General features: G+C 45.4%; 1 protein-coding gene across 2 annotated transcripts in view; it reads left to right on the forward strand.

The window, feature by feature from the left end:
* Nucleotides 1-20,015, forward strand: part of TRIM44 (tripartite motif containing 44) — a 149,746-nt gene extending 129,731 nt beyond the window's left edge. The window contains exons 5-6 of one of the 2 annotated variants that reach the window (XM_030200798.1): nt 16,594-16,711; nt 19,404-20,015. In XM_030200798.1, the coding sequence (XP_030056658.1) occupies nt 16,594-16,666 (73 nt within the window). In that variant the 3' untranslated portion in view covers nt 16,667-16,711; nt 19,404-20,015. The remainder of the gene's footprint in view (nt 1-16,593; nt 16,712-19,403) is intronic. The other variant, XM_030200799.1, reaches the window with a different exon arrangement.
* Nucleotides 20,016-20,436: the final 421 nt, after the last annotated feature.

Raw genomic sequence — 20,436 nt, forward strand, 5'->3', positions numbered from 1 at the left:
GCATATAGACATTTCAAAGTATGTTTGTTGTTCCTATTTACATGATGCTTAGTACTTGACAGTATTAATTTGCAATCTTTTGTCTGATTTTTATTTTTATTTAAGGACACCTGATCTACTATGGTCTCTTTTGCAACCTCACTATCAGGATACCCTATCTTCCCTGTTTTGGTGATATCTTTGAAAGATACCTTATCCCGAACCATGCACTTTTGAACGACTGTCGGCCTTCCCCCTGTTTCTAGTTTAAAAGCTGCTCTATCTCCTTTTTAAATGACGATGCCAGCAGCCTGGTCCCACCCTGGTTAAAGTGGAGCCCATCCTTTTGGAATAGGCTCCCCCTTCCCCAGAATGTTGCCAGTTCCTAACAGATCTAAAACCCTCCTCCCTGCACCATCGTCTCACCCATGCATTGAGACTCCGGAGCTCTGCCTGTCTCTTGGGTCCTGTGCGTGGAATGGGTAGCATTTCCGAAAATGCTACCCTAGAGGATCTGGATTTGAGCTTTCTACCTAAGAGCCTAAATTTGGCTTCCAGAATCTCTCTCCCACATTTTCCTATGTCATTGGTACTCACATGTACCAAGACAGCCGGCTCCTCCCCAGCACTATCTAAAATCCAATCTAGGTGACGCGAGGTCCGCCACCTTCGCACCAGGCAGGCAAGTTAACAGGCAATCCTCACATCCACCGGCCACTCAGTTATCTATATGCCTAATGATTGAATCATCGACTACAGCAGCTGTCCTAACCTTTCCCTCCTGGTCAGCACTTGGAGACATATCCTCAGTACGAGAGGATAGTACATCCCCTGGTGGGCAGGTCCTGGCTACAGGAGTACTTCCTACTTCACCAGGGTGATGCTCTCCTTCTAGGAGACCTCCCTCCTCCAAGGTAGCACAGGGGCTACCAGACTGGAGGTGGGAATTCTCTACAACATCCCTGTAGGTCTCCTCTATGTACCTCTCTGTCTCCCTCAGCTCCACCAAGTCTGCTACTCTAGCCTCAAAAGAACGGACACATTCTCTGAGAGCTAGGAGTTCTTTGCATCGGGCACACACATATGACATCTCACCAACTGGGAGATAATCATACATGTGACACTCATTGCAAAAGACTGGATAGCACCCCTCTTGCTTTTTTCTCATATAATACACAAAACAATTTGAACTTTTAGAACATTTAGTTCTATTTATTGTATATCTAAATTAGTCATTCATACTTCCAGAAGGAGAACATCATAGATAATTCATGTGTCATTATAACAACTAGATATAAAATTGTGAACTTATAGCACTGTGTTATTTTTGGAGGACCTGAAACGTCCAAGTCAGGTAGTTGATACTTCTTAGTCTGTTCATGAAAGGAACACCCATCTTGATGAAACACAAAGATGAAACACAAAAATGATCTTGTTATTCCACTCTGAGCATCTGCTATCCAGTTGATATTGTCATTACAATCCAGCCAAATTGTACATCCAACAGGAGAGTATATTTCTCATCTGTATATCAATCATGAGTTAATCCATTGAAGAGAATGCAGCAACGATGTCAATTGGCTGAACAAAACCTTCACTTCACATCTTTATCATATATGACTCCAACGGGAACATCCAATTAAATTCCACACAGCCACATGAAGCGTTTGAATGTGTGTGGAATTTAATTGGATGTTCCCGTTGGAGTCACATATGATAAAGATGTGAAGTGAAGGTTTTGTTCAGCCAAGACATATTTTCATGTTTCATCAATATTTGTGTTCCTTTCATGAACAGACTAAGAAGTATCAACTACCTGACTTGGACGTTTCAGGTCCTCCAAAAATAACACAAAGTGTGGTATAAGTTCACAATTTTATATCTAGTTGTTATAATGACACATGAGAGATCTCGCGATGCTGTGAGCTGGACGGACGCTTCGCGCTACAGCTCTGGGACCCCGGCTCCTAAACGTCCCCAAAACAAAAGAAAACAGCTGATTTGCTCCCCTCCCGCGACTATACGCAACGGAGAATTTTATGGACAGATATCTACGCCGCTCACCAAGTCAGATGGCGCATAAAACGGTGAAAAAAGAGAAAAATAAAATCGGGAATGAAACCAAAATGGCGGACAACGAGAGCGAGTTGAGAACGGAGTTCTCGGAAGCCCAACTAGCGCAGATTACAGCAGCGATTATGAAGGCACTAGCCCCGCAATGGGACTCCTTGTCCGAAAAACTGGACAGTTATGCAGCTGGCTTTGATGGCTTGCAAACCCGAGTGGGAGATGTGGAGACCCGAGTAATGGCTTTGGAGGACGATGTGAGAACACATGGGCCTGAGATCTCCAGTTTGAAGCAACAATTGATAGACCTGACTGATAAGTTTGAAGATCTCGAGAATCGCTCGCGGAGAAACAACATAAGGTTAGTTGGCCTACCTGAAAACATACCGGAGGCTAATATGGCAGAGTGGCTGGGCAGGGAACTGGCTCTGACCGATTCAAGAGGGCCATTGGTAGTAGAAAGAGCCCACAGAGTAGGCCGAAAAAGCGAAGACGCTAACCGGCCCCGAGTGGTAATAGCAAAAGTATTGAACTATAAACATAAACAAGAAATTTTGCAAGGTTTCAAATTGAAGAGAGACACGCTGACCTATAATTCTAAGTGAGTATTAATCTTCCAAGACTTTTCCCGGACGGTACAAGAAAAGAGGAGACAATTTCACCCCCTCTGCACAATGTTGATTAAGAAAAAAATCAAATTCATGCTAACATATCCAGCTCGGTTGCGAATCTTCCACCAAGATAGGTGGCAGCACTTTGACGCAGTACAACCTGCAAGAGCATTTCTGAACGGCCACGGATTGCTGGCGGGAGACTGAGAGCGGCTGAGCAGGCGCGGGAGCCTGGTCATGAGGCATAAGCAATTTGCAAGGTGAGGGAAGCACGAGGAATGGGGGGGCAGGCGGGAGTCGGGGCTCCTTAGCGTCACAGGAGATCCCCACTTTCAGCTAGCGCTGGAAGGTTACACAGGGTTTTGGCAGAGGGTGAGGGGGGAGGGGAGGGAGGGAGGGGTAGGAAGAACGGACAATTAATAATGTGTGAAGAAGAAGCTTCTGGGCAGGAAAGACAACGATTAATAAGGGAGGACAGGTGCCATCGATGGACAGGGGGGGAAGGAATGGACAAAGAACTAGACATAATATATAGGACTAGGACTCATACAAAACAGCATCATGCGACGCAAACATGCCAATTAGGCTAGCTACATGGAACGTAGGGGGAATAACTTCCCCCATAAAAAGAACAAAAATCTTGACTGCCCTAAAGAGACATAAAATAGACATCGCTTGTTTACAAGAAACGAGGCTGTCAGACCAAGAGCATAAAAAACTGAAAAAGCAGTGGGTCGAAGAGGTTTATGCGGTTTCGGCCCAGGGGCGGAGGGGAGGAGTGGCTGTCCTAGTAAGGAGAGGAGTGCCCTGTAAATTGACAACAATAGAACGAGGAGAACAAGGGAATTACATACTGCTCCAGGGGTGGGCGCAAGGAATAAAATTCCACTTACTAGTAATATACGGTCCCAACATACCGGATAAAAAATTTTTCCAACGCCTGATGGCTAGATGTTTGGCACTCCGGGAGGGGGAACTGATGGTTGTGGGAGATTTTAACTTGATTTCTGACCCCACCTTAGACTGTTCAGCGGCCGCGTCCCCATATTATCGAGGGTATAGATCTCAGATGTGGCACACTTTCACCAATACACTGGGACTGGTGGACACTTGGAGGACCCTCCACATAGGAGAAAGGGACTATACTCACCGTTCCCGGGCCCATAATACGCAGGCTCGCCTAGACTACATATTAACAGATCAGTCTCTGTTCTCCCGGATACAGGCAGTCCACATAGGCCCTGAAGAGATCTCGGACCATGCCCCGGTGTGGGCGGACATTGAATTTGCTCTGGAGAAAGAGGGGGGTGGCCCAGGCTGGCGTTACCCAATTTACTTAGCTAGGGACCCCCACTTCAACCAATATATACATACTAAATGGGCCGAATTTAAAGAGCATAACGCACAACACAAGGACCGGCCCAAGATATACTGGGCAACCTCGAAAGCAGTGCTGAGAGGTGATATAATTGCCTATGTATGCAGAAGGAAAAAACAGCTGGCGAACAGTATACTACAATTAGAAAAACAAACCCAAGTAGCTAAAAGGAAATATATTCAAAATCCTAATGCACACACACTGGAGGCCCTGAGGGCGACGCAGGTGGCTCTTAACACTCTTATACATGAGAAAACTACTCACTCCATTAATTACCAGAAATATAGGCTCAAGCGATTTGGGAACAGATCAGGGAAATTGATGGCCAGAATAATTAAGGGGTGGGGAGGTTCCAGAATTATAGAAGCGATTAAAGGCCCTAATGGACAAATAATAAATGACCATAAAACAATAGTCGACCAGTTCACGAAATATTTTGCCTCCTTATATGGAGCAGATGTGGGGGGGTGGGGGGCACCCTCGGAGATCCAACACTATCTAGAGCAGGCGAAGGTCCCCAAGCTGACAGAACTAGAGCTAGAAGCCCTAAATACACCTTTGCAACTTACTGAACTACAGGCAGCGATAAAGACTCTAAAGACATGCTCAGCCCCGGGACCTGATGGATACCCTGCAGAATACTATAAAAACCTGCCGGTGGAAGTAGTGGGAGATCTGTTAGCTTATTTTGAAGAGGTAATTGGGACAGGTTCATTTCCCTTGCATGAAAATACAGCACTAATCACCCTGATCCCGAAACCAGAGAAGCCCAGAGAACAGGTGATGTCTTACCGGCCTATCTCTCTCATAAATGTAGAAGTAAAACTGCTAGCTAAGATATTGGCAGAGAGGATGGCGGTGCCCCTTGCTAGGATGGTGACCCCAGAACAGGTGGGTTTTGTTAGAGGGAGGCAGTCTTCATTTAATGTCCGGCGTCTACTGCTGGCGATGGCTCGCTGCCGGGCGGGAGGAGATCCTGCCCTGGTGGTGAGCCTCGACGCAGAGAAGGCTTTCGACAGGGTCGCCTGGCCATATCTTTTCCAAACGCTAGAATACATGGGCTTTGATGGATGGTGTTTAGAGGTGATACGGGCACTTTACAAGGACCCACGGGCAGGACTATTGGTGAATGGAGTACAGGGCCCACGATTCCCGATAATGAGGGGGACGAGGCAGGGTTGTCCCCTGTCGCCACTCCTCTTTACTATAGCCTTGGAGCCTCTGCTCCGAACTGTGATGTTAGCGGAGGAGGTGAGGGGGGTTGTTCTGGGGCGTGAGCAAGTCAAACTTTTAGCTTATGCTGATGACCTACTCCTGGTGCTACAAGAGCCAGCACGCTCTCTCCGGAGCATGTTAACCTGTCTGGAGACCTATGGACGCTACTCTGGATTTAAATTGAACTATGACAAATCCTGGGCACTCCCATTGATGCCCTCGGTGAGGGGCGCCTGGCGGGGACCTTTCCCTCTCAGATGGGCAGAAGATTCCCTCAAATATTTGGGGATACAGATACCAGCAGACTTGAAGAAGCTACATGAACTTAATGTGAATGTATTAATGTCAGATACTAAATCAAAGCTGGAGGGGTGGGAGAACCTTCCAATATCCCTATTTGGGCGAGTGGCACTGTATAATATGTTTATTATCCCAAAATGGCTATATGTCTTTCAAACAGTGCCTCTTTATCTTTCCAAAACGGATGAACGACAACAGAATAGACTTTTAAATAAATTTCTGTGGAAAGGGAGGAAGCCACGGCTCCCGTTAAGGATGATGTGCACCCCAGTGGAACATGGGGGGGTGGGCCTCATTAGCTTACGTCACGTGACTGTCGCCTGCGAAATGCGCCACATCAATGACTGGCATAGACGAACCTCAGATTTTTCAAACACCCCCCTGGAGAGGCGGATGTCCCCGGTTGCGGACTTGGGATGCCTCCTACACTTGCCAGATAAGGAGACCCCTATGGAGCTACACCAGTCAGGCATAATGCCAGCGGCGCGGGCCGCGTGGCGCTGGGTGTGCCGATTACATCATTTCTCACCAAGGGTAACACCATTCCTACCTATATGTGGCAACCCGAGGTTTCCCGCAGGTAATTTGTATCCAACATTTGAACGCTGGGAGAGACAGGGACTCAAATATTTGCTGCAAGCAGTGACCGACGAAGGAAAAATTAAACCCTTTACGGAGCTACAAAGGGAGTACAATATCCCCAACAAAGACTATTGGCACTATTATCAACTGGCACATTATATTCGGGGTCTGCCTTGGACGGACCTGACTGAAGATGTCAGGGAGGAACTGTCGACGGCATTCTCCTTTGAAGCACAACAGCGAGTGCCACTGACCTTCTACCACAGACATATCAAAGACTCAGCCTCAGAATTGGATTATAAAAAATTAGCGGAGGCCTGGACCAAAGACCTCAGAACCCCTATTCAAGTAGAGCACCTCAAGTCCTTTATTCTGGGTATTCGTAAGAGGTCCAGATTCACTGAACACTGGGAGACATGGTATAAATTTGCGCTCCGAATGTACATTTCACCGCGTAGAGCATTCCACATAGGGACCTCCGCCTGGGGAGAGTGCCCGAGATGTGGTACAGAGGGCGTACTGATTGGACACATGTTCTGGGGATGTAGGAGAGTGGAGAAGTTGTGGAGAGAAGTACTGTTGCAGGTCTCTACTTGGTGGGGATCTAGGTGGTACTATGATGTATTATTATTGTTTGGCAGACCCCGGCTAGGACTACCAGCGCCTAAAGGCTATAAATCTTTTGCCAATAAGGTGACTTTAACAATACTGCAGTTACTCCTGGCAGGATGGACAACCGGGCAGTGCCTGGGAATTCAACAATGGCGTGTCAAGTTGATTGAACTGATGAGACTTGAAAGGCTGGATATACAGGACTGGAACTCGGAAAGAGGTGTGGAATTCCAGGACTGTTGGAACCCCTTCTGGAGATCGTTGTCACCTGGAGTTAGAAGCAGACTTTTAAATGTTTAAATGCTTGCCTGTTCTTCTGGGAAGGGAGGGGGGAAGGGAGGGGACAGGGAGTTAACATTGGGAGGGGGAGGAGAAAAATAAAATGTTCGGTGACGCAGTTAGAGGTGATGTTATGACATGATTTCGTTTTATGTTCGTGTTGGAGCATTGTATAAGTTGTGTTACCAATAAACAGAATTAAACATAATGACACATGAATTATCTATGATGTTCTCCTTCTGGAAGTATGGATGACTAATTTAGATATACAATAAATAGAACTAAATATTCTAAAAGTTCAAATTGTTTTGTGTATTATATGAGAAAAAAGCAAAATAATTCTATGCATTGAAGGTCTTATATGTTATTGATTTGGAAATCAACAAGACTTGTGGGAGTGATCTTTAACCCTTGTATTGATAGTAACTCCAGCTCTAGGGAAACCACCCATATACCCCTGCGCACCTTCATGTTTTGCCATCACCTTTTTCAACCCAAACACATTGTACATTTACAAAGGTTTCCCGGCAATGCTTCCAGACCTGACAGCTTAGAAATATTTGGATTCATAAATTGTTACAATTTTTTAAAAACTTTAGCTCTTTATTTAAATGTAGAATATAGTACAAATGAGGAATGTTAGCTTGTTCACAAAAATTCGATAGGATACAGCAATACCTGGGAGAAAAAAACCCAAAGTACGTACTTTAACTTAAGAACAAGTTCCTTTGATACCAACATTTTCGCATCAAGAGTACCATTAAATACTTTTAAACATATTCCTGTATAGTTGGATAAAAAAAACAAAGTCTGAATCATAATCAAAATCCCCCCTTGTAACTCAACCCCCCCCCACCCCTCACAGAATATGTAGGCAAATCATTAAACATCAGCCTTTAGGTTAGTTAGCAGTATCGACCCAAAGTAGTAGAGTGGCAGTATAGGGCTGTTATAGATTATAACTCCAAGAATGACAGGCTCATTTTTGAAAGAGAAGGACGTCCATATTTCGACATAAATCGGAAGATGGACGTCCATCTCCCAGAGACGTCCAAATTGGTATAATCAAAACCCGATTTTGGATGTCTCCAACTGCAGTCCTTTGCAAGGACGTCCAAATTTCAAGGGAACGTGTCAGAGGCATAGCGAAGGTGGGACTTGGACGTGCCTAACACTTGGACGTCTTTGACCCATAATCGAAAAAAGCAAGGACATCCAGGACGAACACTTGGACGTTTTCATCCGAACATGTTTTTCTTACGAATAAGGCACAAAAAGGTGCATGAAATGACCAGATGACCACTGGAGGGAATCGGGGATGACCTCCCGTTACTCCCTCAGTGGTCACTAACCCCCTCCCACCCTCAAAAAACGTTGAAAAATATTTAGTGCCAGCCTCTATGCCAGCCTCAGATGTCATACTCAGGTCCATGACAGCGCATGCAGGACCCTGGAGCAGTTTTAGTGGGTAATGCAGTGCACTTCAGACAGGCGGACCCAGGCCCATACCCCCCCTACCTGTTACATTTGTGGAGGAAACAGCGAGCTCTCCAAAACCCAATGTACCCACATATAAGTGCCCCCTTCACCCGTATGGGCTATGGTAGTGGTGTACAGTTGTGGGTAGTGGGTTTTAGGGGGCTCAGCACACAAGGTAAGGGAGCTATGTTCCTGGGAGCCTTTTATGAAGTCTGCTGCAGTGCCCCCTAGGGTGCCCGGTTGGTGTCCTGGCATGTCAGGGGGACCAGTGCACTAGAAGTGCTGGCTCTTCCCACGTCCAAAATGGCTTGTATTTGGACATTTTTGACATGGACATCTTTGGTTTCGAAAATCGCCGAAAGTCAAAGACGTCCATGACTAGGGATGTCCAAATTTAAGTACGTCCTTGGATTTGGACATCTCTGACGGTATTTTCGAAATGAAAGATGGACATCCATCGTTTTTTGAAAATACGGTTTTCCCTGCCCCCAGATTTGGACGTTTTACAAAGATGTCCAAATCCAAAGATAGATGTTTCTTTCGAAAATGCCCCTCAGAGTAACCCATGGGCATGGGAGGGTATGTGTTGTGCTATTCTAGTTACCGCAAAACCAAATGGGGTTCACAATTTCCACAAAAGTTCAACAGCAAGAAAGGAAGTGGAAAAGAAACCAACTTCAAGAGATCAATCCAAATACCAGGGTGAGATGCTCCAAAACACAAACTTTATTTGGACCCTACACGGTCCGTGTTTCGACTTTTAAAAAGTTGGTGCGAGACAGTACACCTCCCTGTATTTAGAGACATCAATTCATGTGCTTCACTGTCAATCAGTATACAACTGTGCACTCACTGATCGACCCCTGATGAAGGCTTTTTTAAAAGCCGAAACACGGACCGTGTAGGGTCCAAATAAAGTTTGTGTTTTGGAGCATCTCACCCTGGTATTTGGATTGATCTCTTGAAGTTGGTCTCTTTTCCACTTCCTTTCATGCTGTGCTATTCTAGTTAACACATATAAGCAGTCATATTCATACAGACTCCCAAAGCATGGTGTATTCATGACCACAACTCTCTAGAGTGAGTTTGTCATGTAATCAGGTTTCTCTGTTATTCCCAACCAAAGTGACAATGCCAGCCTGAGTTATCCTTCCACTTTCTGGCTATATCCCCATTTTAGCAGCTAGTACCAGAAAATGAGGCATGCATTTAAGTGGTCTAGCAGCTATGTTCCAATGAGGGATTAGGCATAACAAACATGCTTGTTTATTCTGAGACAAATCCTTGCCAGTCCAACTCGAAATCTTCTCCCATATCAACATCCAGTAGTTTTTTGGACAATCCCACCATAAATGTTCCAGTGTTCCTCTCTGTCCACACTGTCTCCAACATGCTCCGGGGCCTTGCTCGTATACAAATCTTTAATGGTGGAAGTGCTGTTTGTTTTGAGCATCTACAGCATCATGTGAAGCCCTGAGGATCAATCTTATAATTCCAATCGAATTTCCAGTTCTGTCAGGTGGCAGCGGCACCAAAACCAAGGGATTACTGCGGGGGAGGGATAAGGAGCGATCATATTCGTGTCCTCTCAACATGAAGGTTCAACAAAAAGTCCAAATTGTTACAATTTTTTTTTTTTTAAATTAGGGTTTGAATTTCCAGATCCATGATATTTGGACACAGTTCAAAATGTCTTGAAACTAGGGACTGGTCAGAATCCCTGTGGGCAGCTTTCCATGGGCTCAGCATTTCATAAGGATTTGTTCCATGGACAGGTAGTGAGAGAAGATTCTGTCTCTGGAAGTGTTTGCATGTGTGCTTTGTGCAGGCTGTTTTTTTTTTTTTTTTACTCTTTTCTGGGATCTGCATAGTTTGGTAGGAGTCCCTGGGGCTCTAGTCTAGTATATACCTTTTTCCGAGTAGGATTAGACCATAGCTCTTCAAGGCTTTGCTCTGCCTCTGGGGCTCTGTAAAGCCCAGTACCAGGAGAAGATGAGAACGACAGTCACTGAGTGGTTTGAAGGCCGGCTCTTTCAACCACTCATCACTCCTGTCTCGCCCCATCTCCTCTGTCAGGATTTAGTGCTGTTTCATCATATGTCACCTTGTACGTACAGGACGCCACCTCCATCATGTCATGTTAAACCAATAAAACACCTCTATACATCTCAACGTGTCCTCTTTCTTTGATAGAAACATTTCCTAGGTGGGGGCTATCTCTAGGTTTATTTACCTGTTGAAAGCAGGCTACAAATTTTAAATAAAAACAGGATAATCTAAACAGGGAGCCTCAGGCAGTGAAAGGCAGGGGTTTGGGTACAGTTCCTGCCCTACCATGATGTACTAATACAAGGATCTATTTCTTGTTTGTGATGGTTTGTTTATTTGTTTGTTAGAATGTATTTACTGCCTTTTTGAAAAAATTTCACCCAAGGTTGTATACAAGAATAAATCAGTCATAGGCAATAGACAGTTTCAGCAGTAAAAATATTCAAATAACATAGTATGCTGCTTACAATGTCAACCTAATGGGCCTGATATTAAAACTGTGTGAGTTAGCCGGACTGACTCCCAGGGATGGTGCTCAGCCCAGATAGTCAATGCTGGGCCGTTTTCGGTGACCGGCATTGAATATCCAGGTGTTGTTTGTCCAGTTTCAACTTAACCAGCCAAGGCGATATTCAGTACTGGCCGGTTAATTTGAAACCGGCCAAAGATAGGCCTGTTATTTTAGCTGCCTAATTTGGCCACCAAACTTAGCCAGTGATGTGCTGAATATTAGCGGATAGTTGGTTATATTGCGCTCTATAACCAGCAGTATTCAGCAGGATATAACTGGCTATCTCCTGCTGCATATTGCCGGATAGTTGACCAGTTAAATGGTTTTAAATAGCATGCAGAATATACATTAATATATATTAATAAAATATACATTATTTTACTAAGCTGTGGTAGCGTCAGTGCGTGTTTTTGATGCGCGCTGAGTCCCCCTTTTACCGCAGCGGGTAAAAGGATGCCTGTTTTTCTGGAAAAGAAATGGCCATGCAGTAAGTGAACCACTTGCCACTCAGCTATTTTGGAGAGGGGGGGAGCACTTACCGCCACCTATTGAGGTGCTGGTAAGGACTCCATTGCTAGCAGGTGGTAACTGGGCAGTGATTACCACCAGGTAAACACTGGCACTACAAAAATAGAAACTTTTTTGTAGCATTGGAAATGGCACCCACTGGGGTTTGGAACTACTGCCAGGCTCCTGTGGTATCCCAGCGGTAGTTATGGATTGGCGCACTGCAAGCCTGTTGCTGCTCGCCAGCCCTTTAGTAAAAGGGCCCTTTAATGTCTTAATAGACAGTGTAGGATATAAGTGGAGGTGGAACAAAGAGACAGATAAGATAGTGTAACAGGATCTGGTTAGAAATAAGGGTGACTAACTTAAGGAGAAATTGCACCTGAAGTCAGAAAAGGTGCAGGAAAATGATTTTGGCTAGGGTAGAAGTGGATAAGCAGGTCCTGCTGCAGTATGTGCAGCTGGTGTTAGACCTTTTGTGTTACTAACTGGTTAGTTGTTGTCAAAAAGTTTTCCTAAGCATCCAGGTTACTGCAATTTTACATTTTAACTTCTCATAGTCTGGTTTATAAATTCATGTTCAGAACTTTCCTTATGGACTGTCTTAGGGGCCCTTTTGCTAAGCTTGCTTACCACAGCAAAAAAAATAGCATACCGCTGGGTGCGCTGAGGGAGCCTGTGGTAATTTTTCCATATGCGTGCACTACCCATACGGTAAAAAAAATTTAACAGTTTTTTGGCACAAGGGGCAAGTCTGGGGGTGGAGAGTGGGTGTGTCTATGCAACTTGGTTAGCGCACCTTTAGCATGAATCCCTACCACCTAATAAATAGGTGGCGATAGGGTTCACATGCTAATGGAAAAATTAGTGCATGGCCATTAATGGCGAATTCTGAAAATCAGCCATTTTACCTCTGCGGTAAAAATGGCCTTAGCATGTGGGAAAGACCTGCGCAAGGGTGCACTAAGAACGCTTTTTGCTACAGCTTAGTGAAAGTGTCCTTTACAGGGGGTTGATCAGAAGCAAACGCCGGCGCTAGAGGCTGTTAGCGCCGGCGTTTGATACCGCCCCATGATCAGAGACCCCGAGCACGTGAAACAACGCGCTTGAGGGCTCTGAACGCAACTAGCATGTAAATGCATGCAAAACAGGGCTAAACATATTCATCCCCAATGAATAGCGACCAGCGCGCCAAAGATTGGGTCGCTGGCTGCAGCAAACCCTACGCCAGCTCCGAGCTGGCGGGGTTTGCAGATCATTGGGGAGGAATGGTGAGCCCTGTCCAGCATGCATTTGCATGCTGGCAGGCCCCCATTCCCCCCAACAAAGCAAACTTGGATCCCCCCCCCCCCCCGTACTTCTACCCCATGATCAGAGATAATTGCGTGCTTAAATTTGCATGCAATTATCTCTGATCATAGGTCTAATAATGCCCTGCACTGTTCCAGCGCTACTTTTGGAGTGCTGTTTGGAACAGCATGGGGTTTTGATCATCTGAGTGTTAGTGTTTCTTACCTAATTAAAGGGTACATGTCAGCAGATAAAGATCATGTGACCCTTTCTGTCTACCTATTGCACTATCCCTCAAATTCTGTAAAAGTCACTAAAAATTGTGTGCGCAAATTTGGGGATGTACCCAATTTACATGTGCAATTTAATTGAATAGTGAGCTAATTAGCTCTGATAATTGGCTTAACAATCAATTATTGGCACTAATTAGATTTAATTGAAATATGCATTTGTAAATTTAGGCATGAGTTCAAAAAGGGAGTGCGGAAATGGGAGCATCATGGGCGGAACAGGGGCGTTCCTAACATTTACACGTGTTGTTGTGAGGAGGATACGTGACTTATTTAGGCCCGTACATTTGCACTACATTTCAATTGGTACAAATGGCTGTGCTTAAAGTTATGTGCGATTCCTGCGCATAAGAGTTATGCAATAAATGGCGCCTAACTTTAAGCACGGCTTATAAAATAGCGCTTAATTGGTGCCATGTATAGAATTCACCCCTATGTGTGTTGTTATAGCTAGGCGTATCTCCCAGCTGTATGCTAGACAGGCTTCACCACCTTCAAAGGTCAAACCTTTCCGAGTTTGCCCTGAGCTACAGAACACAACCAGGTAAACCTGCAGCCCATGTTAGGAAACTTATTACGTCTCTTGATTACATCTGAGAAGGGCCGAGCGCTGGCTACCACCGTTTGTTAGTTCAGCATCATCCTCTCCGTAGCTTCACATACCTGTACCAGCACCACTCTGTGCCAACCTGCTGCCCACCTCCTCTGCTTGGGCCCCCTCCCCAGTGTTCTAGGTAGCCTGGTACAGACATTTCCAATACCCAGGCTTCTCACTTCTTAAGAACATAAGAATAGCCATACTGGGTCAAACCAATGGTCCATCTAGCCCAGAATCCTGTTTTCCACACAGTGGCCAAGTCAGGTAACAAGTACTTGGCAGAAACTCAAATCATGGCAACACTCCATACTACAATATCCCAGGGCAAGCAGTTGCTTCCCATGTCTGTCTCAATAGCATTCTATGGACTTTTCCTCCAGGAATATGTCCAAACCTTTTTTAAACCCAGATACACTAACCGCTGTTACCATGTCCTCTGGCAAATAGTTCCAGAGATTAACTATTCGTTGAGTGAAAAAATATTTGATCCTATTTGTTTTTAAATTATTTCCATGTAACCTCTTTGAGTGTCCCCTAGTCTTTGTACTTTTGGAACGAGTAAAAAATCGATTTATCTCTACTCGTTCTAAACCACTCAGGATTTTGTAGACCTCAATCATATCTCCCCCTCATCCATCTCTTTTCCAATCTGAAGAGCATTAACCTCTTTAGCCTTTCCTCATACAAGAGGAGTTCTTAGTTCATAGTTTGTAGTTCACCTTTATTTGTTATACCGCAAATTATATAAAATACCTAAGCTTTTGACAATGAATAAAGAGTTTCAGGAAGATGAAAGGGAAAAATACAATAGGAGGCCTAGGTCACATTCCAATTAATTAAATATTTATGTATTAAGGTTTATTAGCCACCATTATAAAGAGATTCACACAAGGCAGTGTACAACAGGTATAGTTTGACATAATTGCCCCACTGCTCCCTTACTCCTGTGTTTATCACTGTCCTCTGCATCTGTTCCCAACCATGCTTAAATTCCGTCAGCCTAGATATTAAAACCGCTGCTGAAAAGCTATTCCAGGTATCTCCCAATCCTTTTGTCCTAACTGTAGCGTTTCCTCTTCTATCCTCCACTGTTAAATCCACCTCCAGTTCTGGATGTATTAATTGCCTCCTACACTGCAAATCTTGTGGGACTTATCACTTAAACACTGCATAGACGAGTCACACAACAAGAGAATGAAGAGACTAATTAGCATATAAAGAGAACTATAAAGGCAGCAGTCTATTTTTGGAACCCTTATTAACCTTCCCCTCAACCCCCTCAATGTGCATGAAGTCGAGTTGATGTGCTTCCATTTTTCTGTGTATCCAAAACCTTAGGCTGCCTCTAAAAGTCTTATTTGATAAATAGCATGGCCACTTTAATTTTCTGGCACGAAACAAGGTCCACCAAACCTTCAACTCTGATTCCTCTATCTGTCTACTGTCCCACTCCAACAATGACTCTGACTCCTACTGATATTAGACTTTAAATTTTTTTGTTCTGGATACAAAGTAGTGATAAATATAACTTATGTTTACAAGTACTTGACTCAGGACAAAAATATACATATTGGGAGGACTCTCTGAGGGTCAGGGAAGAAGAGATCCGGGAGAGGAGCAAGCTGGGTAGGTTTCATACCTGGGATTCTAACTACAAGTCCCAGGATCCTAGGGGCTGGGAAGCCACACCCCCACTGAGGCATAAATTTCCCAAGAGCCGGAGAAGGGAGGAGGACTACAGTTCCCAAGAACCCCTGCAAAGCCCTGGGGGCAAGCAAAGGGAGCAGCAAGGGAACTACAAGTCCCAGGATCCCGAGGGAGAGGAGGGGGAATTGGCTGAGGAGGAATAATCAAGAGGGAGAGGACCAGCTGGGGATCATAAAGGGAGAGGAGCCCATGGAATGGGAGGTGGAGAATGAGGTCGGAGAGGAGAGCCAAGCCCAAGATGACTGGGGAAGTGAGCCCATGGAGATTGCTGCTCTAGCTCAGGTACAAGGGAAGAAGTTGAAAGGCTTCATAACAAACCTTCTTCAAGGCTGGGGAAAGCTTGGAGGAAAAGTTAAGCAGCTGTTCCACTCAAGGGGAAGAGAGGTGCCATGCTGTAAAGCAATGAATGATTTCAGCTATGGCCAGAAGTCAGACCCGGCTGGAGAAACAGGTAGTGACTTGAACTGTGTCCAGGAACCTGGCCATCCTGGGGAAGCAGTGAGTGATTTGAACTGTGTCCAGAAGTCATGCCATGCTGGGGAAGCAGTGAGTAATTTAAACTGTGCCCAGAAGTGGTGCCATGCTGGGGAAACAGTGAGTGACTTGAACTGTGTTCAGAACACTGCTATGCTGGTGAAACAGTGAGTGATTTAAAACTGTGTCCAGGAATCAGGCCATGCTGGGGAAGCAGTGAATAATTTAAACTGTATCCAGAAACTGTGGCCAGCGGGGGAGGGGGGGGGAGGAACAAGGGGTGATATGTGCTGTAACCAAGGACTGTGTCAGAAAGAGGAAATGTCTTGGCCTTGCTGATGGAATAAAGCGGTTTTAAGCATATTTTTGGAGTCTGCTTCTGGGAGTGCTGTGTCCAGGGAAGGGCCCTTCCAGGGTCAGCCGAGTTCATACCTGCAGGAAGGCCTGAAGGTGGTGGCCTGCTGAAAATATATAAGTATAAAATGGTAAATGTTGAAGCTGAAGTCGGTACATTTTTACCAACTCTTTCCACCCAAAATTGTTTCCGATTCTGACTCCAAAGCCCTGCATGGAACAGTGTCACATTCTGGTTCCTTCTTGTTCTGGTCTTAGTTCTGAGGTTCATGGGGTTTGATTAGCATGTGATGCCTTGTGTTTGTTTACAGGAATGGCCAATCTCCACCGGATCCTAACCAAAGGCGCTTTGAGGACCCTCCATCGGCAAATGGACCCTGGTGACGGATGCTGAGACAGTTTCTTGGGCCTCTGCAGAGGTCATCCCAGGTATTTATGCTTTTTTTTTTTTTTTACAAATGACAAGGTGCTGCAGGTCAGGCTTGACCCAGAGGGAAGACCGCTGAGTCAGGATCTCAAGCTGAAGGGCATCTCAAAATTACAGGGATTGTGGTTGCAAAGTTATGATGAACAAGCTTAACTGATTTCAAAATATAATAAATCTGAGTAATAAATTCAAGTCTTATAAGTACAAGTTAAAGTTAAAAAATACTTCAAAGAGAACGTGATAGGGAAGAACTCGATGTTTCTGGTAGCAGCCTAACTGTATATGCTGGAAGGTGAAGCACAGCTGTATTATTCTAGAGGGATTGGGGATTCCCAGCATACCTGGTAGGGCCCCGGATTTCTTCTATGTGAAGTTTCATCTGAAGTGTCATAACCAGGGCTTTTTTTGAGAGGGTACTTGGGGGTACTGAGTACCGGCACCTTTTCCATTGTCTGCTAAAATTAACCAGTGGACCCCAAGTTTTAATGAAAGAGCTCAGGCTCTACACACCAATTCTGCCTTGTCATAGACTCTGTGACTGGTTGCAGGGGGCCTGGCTGTTGTGGGATGGGTCCCTCAGTGATCACCTCAGCCTTGAAGGGTAGCCTAGCATTTGAGTACCAGTATCTTTTTTGCTAGTAAAAATGCACTGGTCATAACCATTGGCTACATGGGCATTTCTAGCCTGGTATTCCTTAAAAGAGCACAAAAGGGCAAAAACAGCTGGGAACATTTACCATATCAGCATGGTATTTAACTGGATGGTGTTTTGATGTGCCATCCTGCCTTTCCTTCCATTCCTTTTCTGTTGTGCAACCCTCCCCCAGGCAACAGGACAGAACAGCTTACCCTGTCTCCCCTTTCATTCCATCGCCCAGGATGCACTCTGCCAGATCCTGAGACATAGATAGGTGGCTTTTGCACAAAGATGCTTTGTGTGCCTTTAGGAGGAATGCTATTAACCAGGGCTTGGTTTTTTTTTCCTTGAATGACTTGTCTGTTTTCTGTGGTAAATTCTAATGCTGGATCGGATGCAGATCCACCCTCCCAGACTGGAGATGATGTGCCCAGATCTGCCACTAGACCAGCGCTGGCTCTGTGCGTTTCACATAGGGATCACTCTCTCTCCCCCTACTCTCGGCCTTAATTTGTGGGGTACTTTAGTGTCCCTTTTTTATTTATTTCAGAAGACTGAGACAATGGGGAAATTCCCTCCAAGGCTTCTCTGCTGGATTTGTGATTTTATTTCTCAGGACTGAGTGGGGACTTTGTTAAGATGAAAAGCATAAATATGCTTTAATTTGTAAAACATTTCAAACTGCAAACTGAAATATGGATCTGGTTGTGTGTTTTCTGTGTGATTGAATCACAGAACCAGCTGGCTGCTGTCACGCGCTCATACGGCTTCTAACTTTGAAACACTGGGGGCTGAGCTGACTGCAGTCTGTCTAAAGAGTTTTATAGTGCATGGAGGTGCACAGGCAAAAATGGGACACCTGAGCACACCTCCACGGTAAGCCCTGTTTGCTGCAGTAGGCATGCATTAGTGCTTACTACAGCTTACTAAAAGGACTCGTGTTGTTACGCATTGGCCATTTTTAATATAAAGAATGTAAATAAAGGGATTTCTTTTTACTTTTCTATATCCTTTCTGACTGTAATGTTCTGTTCTCAGCAGGTAATGCCATATATCCCGTGACATGTTACAAGCTCTAAGTATGTGTTTTAGCATTTTTCCCCCTCAGGGCCGCCGAGAGGGGGGGACAGGGGGGACAAAAGTCCCCGGGCCTCCGGAGGGGGCCTGGTGCCACCGCAGTCAGGCCCGCCCGCCGTGGCTCCCGAACTAATTAACCTTAAACGCCTCCTTCCTTTCCTTTCACCACCTTCGCGGCAAGCAGCAGCAGGGCAGGCCACTCCTTCCTTCCGTGTCCCGCCCTCGCCTGATGTAACGTCCGCGAGGGCGGAGCACGGAAGGAAGGAGAGGTCTGCCCTGCTGCTGCTTGCCGCGAAGGTGGTGAAAGGATAGGAAGGAAGCATTTAAGGTTAGTTCAGGGCCCGGTAGCGGGTGGAGGGGGGGCCCGGCGACCTCGGGTGGGGGCCCGGTGGCAACGATGACCTCGGGTAGGGGGGCCCGGGGGCAGCCTTGTCCCGGGCCCGGCTCTGGCTCTCGGCGGCCCTGTTCCCCCTAACACTGCCATGTAGTGTGCACTAAAAAGTCTCTTTCTTTCCTCTCCAAATATTTATGAAGATGAGATTATGGGGCAGGAGGGAGGGGGATCTCTTGATAAAAATCAGTATTCTAATTATTCTTCTCTGCTGATGAAATGTACTCATTTCCATGTAACACTAAGAAGAACGAGGATTTGTGGGTGTGACAAAACAGTGGGACCTTCAGCATTTTCACCCCAGGCCAGTTTGTAGATGTAATTTTGGTCATTTTCTGGTTATGAATATTAAATCCAGGACAGTTAACTGGTTAAGTGCCACTTGGCTGCCTAAGGGAACAGTCACATTTTTCTCCCCCCCTAGCTCCCTAAGTGTTCAAGGGTCCAGCTGAGGGTCAGGTTCCAGAGACCAGGTTTTAGTTCAGGCACCCTCCCCTCATATAAACTGTTTCATAGCTTTGTTCCTGTTAATTGTTCTTCTGTATGGCTTATATAACATTAAAATGTTCTGTTTTATCTTTTCTTTCAGCAGTGAGGATATCACACTCTTTCCTCGGGGATCTGCTTATCTTCTGCTGAGGACCTCTGCGCTTCAGAAATATAAAAACTCTGAATTACTGGACTGTTGACTCTCATGTTCAGCTACATTTTCTCACAGCTTATGAACAGTAATGATCTCAGATGAGAAAACTTCCAACACCAAAAAGGGCAAGAGAGTTGAGTTTGCATGCTTTGTGAGATTTTTAGGATGATCCCACCTGTTTCAAGAATCTTCTTCATGTGCTTGTGTCTCATTAATTGAATGTCCTACTGTCCCGACAATGTCACAAGGGCAGGATGGGGTTAGCTCCTAGGTGTCTCATCCATAAAGTTGCTTGGTATGGACGCAGTTACTAGTGGTTCCAGGCAAACACCGGGTTTGCTGGGAAAGAACAGAGAAGGGCCTGGTTTTGTAGATCTCTCTTCTAGCTGTGCAAATTTAGACACATAGAAAAGAGAATTGGCTATTTGTGTTACACACTAAAGTATTTCCATACTCCAGTTATATCACAGTATTAAGGAGCCAGAGTTCAACACTTCCTTGTCATCAAGCAGATGAATCCATTACGAATGGGTTGTGTCCATCAACCAACAGGGGGAGATAGAGAGCACTGAAAAACCATAGTGCCTCATGGCCAGCTAGTTCCATCTGCCTCTTCAGTATTCTCTATCTCCCCAGCAGGGTGGACGCAGCTTATTCAGCTCCTTCAGAAATCTGCCTGGGGTGGCTCCTGTGCTTTGGCCAGTTGGAGCAGGGGTGTTGTGGCTGGTGGTGCCCACTTTAAAGGCACATAGGTTCGCCCTTTCCCTGCCTTACCCAGCCCCAGATGTGGATGTAGACACATAGGTTTGCCCTGTCCCTGTCTTTTCCCACTCTCTCATTGGTGGATACATGCACATTGGTTCGTCCTTTCCCTGCCTTTCCCACTCTACTGATCCTCTGGAGTTGGAAATTTGCTTCTATTGCTGTTGCCTCTAACTTTCCTCACAGCGTTAAAAAAAAAAAAAAGTTGCGGTGCGCT

Source organism: Microcaecilia unicolor, chromosome 4 (genome assembly GCF_901765095.1).
Source record: "Microcaecilia unicolor chromosome 4, aMicUni1.1, whole genome shotgun sequence".
Lineage (NCBI taxonomy): Eukaryota > Metazoa > Chordata > Amphibia > Gymnophiona > Siphonopidae > Microcaecilia > Microcaecilia unicolor.